The sequence below is a fragment of the Colobus angolensis genome, unplaced genomic scaffold, assembly GCF_000951035.1.
Source record: "Colobus angolensis palliatus isolate OR3802 unplaced genomic scaffold, Cang.pa_1.0 Scaffold136, whole genome shotgun sequence".
Taxonomy (NCBI): Eukaryota; Metazoa; Chordata; class Mammalia; order Primates; family Cercopithecidae; genus Colobus; species Colobus angolensis.
In genome coordinates, this window is record NW_012114444.1 from 760786 (window position 1) to 767538 (window position 6753).

The following is a 6753-nucleotide window of genomic DNA, read 5'->3' on the forward strand; positions in this document are numbered from 1 at the left end:
CCTCCGCAGGTCCACAGCAAGGACAAGAAGTACGTATGCAAGGTGTGCAGCCGCGTCTTCATGTCTGCCGCCAGCGTGGGCATCAGGCATGGCTCCCGGCGCCACGGTGTGTGTGCCGACTGTGCTGGCCGCGGCATGGCCGGGCCCCTGGACCACGGCGGCGGAGGCGGTGAGGGCTCTCCAGAGGTGCTGTTCCCAGGTGATGGGCCCTATCTGGAGGACCCTGATGACCCACGAGGGGAGGTGGAGGAGCTGGGCGAGGACGACGAGGGCCTGGCCCCCGAGGATGCGCTGTTGGCGGACGACAAGGAGGAGGAAGACTCGCCGCGGCCGCGCAGCCCCCCAGGGGGCCCCGACAAGGACTTTGCCTGGCTCTCCTAGACCCGCCCCCCGGCAGGGTTGGTGGCTGCCTTGCTTCGTCCACCTGTGTGTGTGTCCGATGGGTCTCCACTGCAGGGCCAGGGCCACGCTCACCCCTCTTGCGGCCCCTCCTCTGCTTCCCCCTGAACCCACCCCCCACGGAAACTAGCCCTGTGGGCCAAGAAGCAGGTGAGACCCCAGCAAGAGGGGTGCTCTGGGACCAGACATGAAGTGAGTTGGGGGAGGTCACAGGGCGGGTTTGAGTGAAGGGAGAGCACGGTCCTAAGTCCCCAGCAGGTGGTGCGGGTGTGTGAGTGGCCCCTGTGACAGCCAGCCTGGCTTGGACATGTGACGGCCCTGTGGCCGGGTCCAGTGGGCACTGGGCGGGGTGGTATGTTCGGCCCAGAGGCCCTTGGCCTGAGCAGGTGCAGAATTTTGCAGACACCCAGTCAGCCCGGCTGGAGCCCACCCTCCCCTCCCCTAGCAGCCAGGTCACTGCCTGTGGCTGCAGCCGTGGCCCGTGGCAGCCTGTAGAATCCAGGTGCAGTGCACAGAGAGCCCTGCCACCCTCTTACCTCTGGGCTTTGGTGCTTAACACACAACACAGCTGCAGAACCCTGCTGCAGGCCGAGGGCTCCAGGTGCTATCTTAGCTGGACACAGCCCTGTGGGCTCCTTCCAGGAGGGGACCCTCAGCCCTGTGCCCCCCAACTTCAGGCTACACCAGGTTCCCTCTGCAAGGGCCTTCGCTCAGTCACGTGCATTTCCTTGGAGAGCCTTGGGCTGCTGTGTCCACCCTGGGCTCTGCCCGTCCTGTTCTGCCCATGGCCCAGCCCGGCCGCTCCTGCTGACCCCTCCTGGACGGGCTGGAGCTGGGCTCCTGCCTTTGCTGCTAACACTGGAGGCGGTGTTCCTAACTGCAGTGTGCTGCTTACACCTCCCCGCGTGGGTAACCAAATTTTTAAGTAGTCAGAAACATATCCAGGTAGTTACATAAAATTATTTTGTTTGGCATTATTTTTCTCACTTGATGAAACTATATAGGGTTGTTTTTCCTTTAGCTTGTGGTCAAGTCCTCTTGCTGTGTTTTCAAACGCGCTCACATGTTCTTTCTTTTCCTGAGTGAAAAGCAAACGTCCCACGGTATGCGCCGTGGTGCACTGCCTGGCTTTGGGGGTCCTGGAGGCAGACTGCCCAGACTCACAGCCTCAGGACAGTTGCTGCATCCTGTCTTCTCATTCAGGCTGCCTCTGACAGCCCTCACCACTAGAACATTCCATCCCTCACCCCCTCCTCTGGCACAGGCCACCACTGCGGTGATGTGCCTTCGGATGGGAGGTGGGCGCGGTGGCCTCCTCCTTCCCTCCAGGACCTGCCCGTGTGAAGACCCCCTGGACTGCTGAGCTTCAGGGCTGCGTGGAAAGAGGTTTTACTCTCTCTTTTTCTAGCCTTATACCAGGCTTTTACCCACATTGTCAGGTAAAGCACCAGCTTCCCTGACCGCTGCTGCTCGGGGAGGGCTGGGCTGGCCGGGGGTCCTGTGGAGGAGTGCATGGAGGACTCCAGGTCCAGCGCAGGAGTCACGGCTTTTGTTTTTTTTGACATCGGCCCCCAGTTCTACCAATGACAGGGCGCCCTGGCTGGAGCTGTCATCACACACACGCCTCAGCTCAGAGGCTGTGGCTCCTCAAAGCTGGAGAAAGAGGCCAAGATTTTTCTGCACACGGAGTGTGGGGATAGGACCAGGGCAAGCGCTGGCCCCTCAGCGGTGAGCCCTGCCCACTCATACCGAGCAAGGGGGGCAGCTCTGGCATGAGTCCCCCGGAGGACAGCACGGCCACCACGGAGCTCCAGCGGAGCCCTCTGCCCTCACCCAGGCCAACCCCACCCCGGCCTCTTTGAGAATTCTCAGAACTTTGTACCTTTCCCCTGATTTTTAAACCCCTTTTCTAAACAGACTGACTTTCTTATAAAATGCATTTGGAAACCAGACCTTTGCTACCCACAAATGTCTCTAGGTTTTGTACCAGTCCCCAACTCTCAGGCCACCCTGCCCAGGACCCGGGCCTGCCTCCCCCTCCACACTCAGGATGTCCTGCTCCATCTGGCCGGCTCACTCCGTGCGGCCTTTGCTGTTTCGGGGTTCCCTGTCGGAGCTACAGGGGCATTTTCTTCCCTGAAACCAACACCGTCCCACTGACCTCCCCAAATGTTTGCTGCGTGGCAGATTTCTCGTTCTTGTTTGCAGTTTGCCGACTGAAGAGTGGGATTTCCGAGGCCCAGGTGCACACGTCCATCTCTCGGGAGGCGCGGAGGGAAAAGACATGTCATGAAGGGTTTTTTTTTACGTGACGGATTTTTTTTTTAAATCGATGTTCAAACTAATAAATATTTTTTTATGAAGAGGAAAAATGTGTAGATTACATTTCACATTTTGTATTTTTGTTTGTGTGTTTGTATTTTGGTGTTTGTAACACCAAAGTGGGAAATACAGTCCATTGGGGGTGGTGTTATCTGGGAGTGGGGAGGGGGGCAGGGACACCATGATTTTTCTATCAAGCTCGGGATCCTGACCAGGCTGTACATTGGGGCTCTCTGGGCTTTGGGAAACAGGACACTGCCAGGGCTACGTAGGGACCTGACTCAGAAGACGCAGCTTACTGCTTCCAACTTTGCACATCTTCCTCTTTAAAAAAACTGAGAAAATGCAGAAACTGGAACTTTTTGCAATATTATAAAAGATAATCTTATTTTAGCTCATTCTGTGACATGTGCAACTCTTATGAAAGCCATACTTAATGGTGGTGTTTTTTATTTTTCAGATCTTATATTGTGTTTTGTATGCAGCCCTTTTAGAACTGCTTGTAGTGAGGGTGCTGTGTGTGCTTTTCTTAAATATTTATTTTTTCAACATGCTTTCAACCTGTCAACAAAAACAAAACAGACAAAAAAAAGGCAGTGTTTGAAGATTGTTGATTTTTTCCGGGGATAATCTATATTATATTGACTTTCTATTACTTGTTATAAACCTGTGTTTGTTTTGGAGATGTGTCTACTATTGGGGGAAGAGGTTCTCATAATCGCTCGGTGGGAAATCATGGCTCTGCCGTCCCGCCTCTCTGTGGCCGTGGGTTCTTGTGGCCTCTGCGGTGAGTCTCGAAGTTTCTGCCTAGGCGCCTGTGCGTTTCCTTTCTGTGACGGGATTAGCTTAGACATCCTTGCAAAGCGATCACTTTCAATAAATTGGGGAATTGCTGCTCCAAGCAGATGCCTCCTGCGTTTCAGATGATCCTTCCTCCGGCCTCTCCTGGGGTGGGGGCAGCCGAGGGGTGACCCTCGGCCCTCTGTGGCTGGCTGCCAGCCTCCACCCACTCACCCACAAGGTCCCAGCCCCACAGCCTTCTTCCCAAGAGGCAGACAAAGCTTCTGGAAAAACCTCAAATCTTTAATTTCTCTCTTCGCCTGGTGCAGCCCAGACGCGAGACACCTGAGCTTCAAAAACATGGTAAAAACAGCCCCAGGGCCCGAGAGCCATTGAGTTAAGTGCGAGTGGGGGAGTCCTCTCCCCAACACTCCTCAAAGTGCATCAGGACTAGCCCCCAAAGCTGGGCCAATAACACCCTTGACAAATCCACGGGCCAACAGGCGGGGGGGGGGGGGCTGCCCCCAGGGCCCTTTGGGCTAAGGGGACAGCGGTTTGGCTTTAGTGCAAAAAGCTGGTTTCTTCAGAGGCACTTTGAGTGGTGGGACCCCTCCCCGACCTGGGGGGGGTTCAGGGTCAGGCCCCCCCCCCAATTAAAAGCAGACCCTGCAGCTGGTGAAGGCCAGGCCCTGGGGCTCTCCCTGGGCTGTTTCAGCCCCAGGCCTGGGGTTGGGGTGGGGAGGGAGAAGGTGGTAGGTTATGTTCTTGAATGAGCCGGACTTAGTCCAGGAACCGCTGGCAGGCCTTCTTCCAGCGGCAGGCTGTGCACCACAGGTCCCGGCGCTCCATGCCATACACTTTCCGGCACTTCTTCGCATCGCCGCGGGGCTTCCTGGGGGGGCCACAAGGCATGGGGTGCTGTGAGACAAGGACCCTTTCCAGCTGGTGGCGGCTGCAGGCCCTTAGCCCACACGCACCTCAGGCTGACTCCAATCCTGGAGGACAAGGCGGGTGGGCAGGCTCCGACCTCCGTGGGCTGCGGCTCCAGGCGGGCGGGCGTCAGGCATCCCTGCAGGGAGACACAGTCAAGGATTTACTCCCCTCCAGAGGGCCCTGAGACCTGCCCCAGCTGCCACCAGTGGCCTTACCCACCTGGTAGACACGGTCACTGTGGCAGGACTGGGGGTTAGCAACAGCGCTCAGGACAGGGGGTGGGGGCAGGGGCAGGGCGGTTGGCCGCAGGGGACTAGGCAGGGCTGGGGGTTCCAGCAGCTCTGGCAGCTCCAGGCGGGGAAAGGCAGGCGGCATGGAGGCCGTGGGGGACACTGGAGTCAGGCTGGACAGCCCATCAGTCAGCGTGTCCACACCAACATCCAGCTCTGTGTAGTAGAAGTCCTCCTCACCATCACTCTGCTCAGGCTCTGCCTGCCTCCTGCTGGGGACACAGCCAGTGGAAGCTGAAGGGGTGGCCTGGCCAGGCCTCATAAACCCAGCCAGCCCGCAGGCCCCACCGCACCCCAGGCCCTGCCGCACCCCAGGTGCACCAGGCGGATGTGCCTCTGCATCGCGGATGCCGTGCTCAACACCTTCCCACAGCTCTTCCATAGACACTGGAACATGACCTGGGCCGGGCTCTGCAGCAACAGGGACGAGGGTCAGGCTCAGCCGCCACACCCGCCCCTCCCTGGGGGCCGCCCCCAAGCTCACCTTCCTTTTCCTCAGCGTGGGCTCCCCAAACAGAAAGTGGGCTGCCTCGGGGGGCAGTGGGGGTGACGGGGTGGACGGAGAGGACTGGTCACTGGCCAGGTCCCAGCCCCAGTCTCCACTGTTGCTGCTGCTGCTGTAGCTGCCTGGGGGTCGTAGGAGGGCCTCCTTCCAGGGTTCCAGGCCAGGCTCTGTAGGGACACACCCCCTGCCTTAGAACTTTGGGTGGATCTAGGGAGTCCCTAACCCTGAGCTGCTCCTCTTCACCGAGTCCCGGGTGAGCCTGGTGGGCACAGTGTCTTGGATGGAGGAGCTGGCTCCAGGGCTTGGGGAGAAACCGCGCCCCCCCCCCCCCCCCAGCACAGGAAAGGGTCAGCAGATGTGCATGGCCAGCGATGTGGAGGTAAACAGGTCAGGGAGGCCAGAAGGCCTGGGTCCTGCAGCTTTGGCCTCAGTAAGGGACACTGAGGGTGCGGAAGTCCATTTGAGAAAGCAGTCCCAGGTTTGAGGGTTCTGCTTGCCCCACAGAGGCTGGGTGGCTGTAGGTTCTGAGCCCTGTCCCCACCCACAGTGCTAAATGCAGACATCTGAGTCTTACCTGGGCTGAAGGCTGCAACTGGGGCCCCCAGAAGGAGAGGGCTAGTGGACAGGCTTGTAAGGGCAGCAGCAGCCATGACCTCGTCCAGCCGGGCTTTTCCTGGGGTGGCTCTGGAGGAGATGGGGGCGGGGTGCGGGTGACCCAGCCAGAACTCTGGGCCCCTCCCCTGGTCGGTCCACGTGCAGGCCTGGGCACGCGTGCACACCAGGCTCCCCACTCCCAGCTCTGGGCATGAGGCCTGGCTCCTCCCCCAGCTCAGGTTGCAGTGAGAGCTGAAAGCCACCAGGAGCCACCAGGAGCAGGGCCAGGGTCTCCTGAAGCCTGAGTTCTCCACACCGCAGGCTTGGCTCCACTGTGGTTCCTTCAGACTCTGGTGCTGGGCAGGGGTCTGAAGCCCTGGCACAGAGGCGAGCCAGGCCCAGGCCTCCCCCTATCACACATTAACCAGGGTTGTGCAACAGCAGCTGTGGGCCTCACGCCAGGCCTGGGATGTGGGAGTGGCCAGCAGCCGGCAGCAGCCAGCGGGAGACTGGGCTGGAAGCACAGGCAGCTCCCCAGGCCCCAGCGAGCCAGGCCAGAGCCCGCCCCTGCCCTGGCAGCCAGACCGAGGTGTCCGGCCTGGCAGGGGTTGGGAGGTGGCGGTCAGGAGCCCCAGGGATTCCTGGACAGTCGCCCCACACCGACCGCGCAGCCTCTTCTGCACAGAGACGCACAGCCACCCCCTCCCGGTTCTGAGCTCTACCCCGAGGAACTGCGGCGGAGGGAGGCGGAGGGACTCGAGTCTCCGATCATTTCTGCTCAACTCCTCCAGGGCTGAAGAGCTTGGGGGTGGCTGGGGATTACAAACCTGGAGCCCTGACCTGGCCCCCGTCGGGGCCTCCCGAGGGAAGGGGCGGGAAAGCGCGTCTCTGCACCCCACCCACCGCCCCGGCGCACCCCGAGTCCCGGGA

The 6753-nt window shown here is 59.9% G+C and overlaps 3 protein-coding genes across 3 annotated transcripts in view; 1 reads left to right on the forward strand and 2 right to left on the reverse strand.

Moving 5' to 3' along the window:
• ZBTB46 (zinc finger and BTB domain containing 46) overlaps positions 1-3622 on the forward strand; it is a 53770-nt gene extending 50148 nt beyond the window's left edge. The window contains exon 4 of the mRNA XM_011934461.1: positions 10-3622. Coding sequence (XP_011789851.1) covers positions 10-381 — 372 coding nt within the window. The 3' untranslated portion in view covers positions 382-3622. The remainder of the gene's footprint in view (positions 1-9) is intronic.
• Positions 1-6753, reverse strand: part of DNAJC5 (DnaJ (Hsp40) homolog, subfamily C, member 5) — a 1035873-nt gene that overhangs the window by 221212 nt on the left and 807908 nt on the right. The gene's annotated exons all lie outside the window — the stretch shown is intronic.
• SLC2A4RG (SLC2A4 regulator) lies at positions 3787-6746 on the reverse strand. The gene is made up of 6 exons (XM_011934460.1): positions 5804-6746; positions 5209-5396; positions 5035-5135; positions 4654-4933; positions 4479-4570; positions 3787-4393 (listed from the first exon to the last, which is right to left on the reverse strand). Exons 1-6 carry the CDS (start codon positions 5877-5879, stop codon positions 4282-4284), a joined length of 849 nt encoding a protein of 282 aa, XP_011789850.1. The 5' UTR covers positions 5880-6746; the 3' UTR covers positions 3787-4281.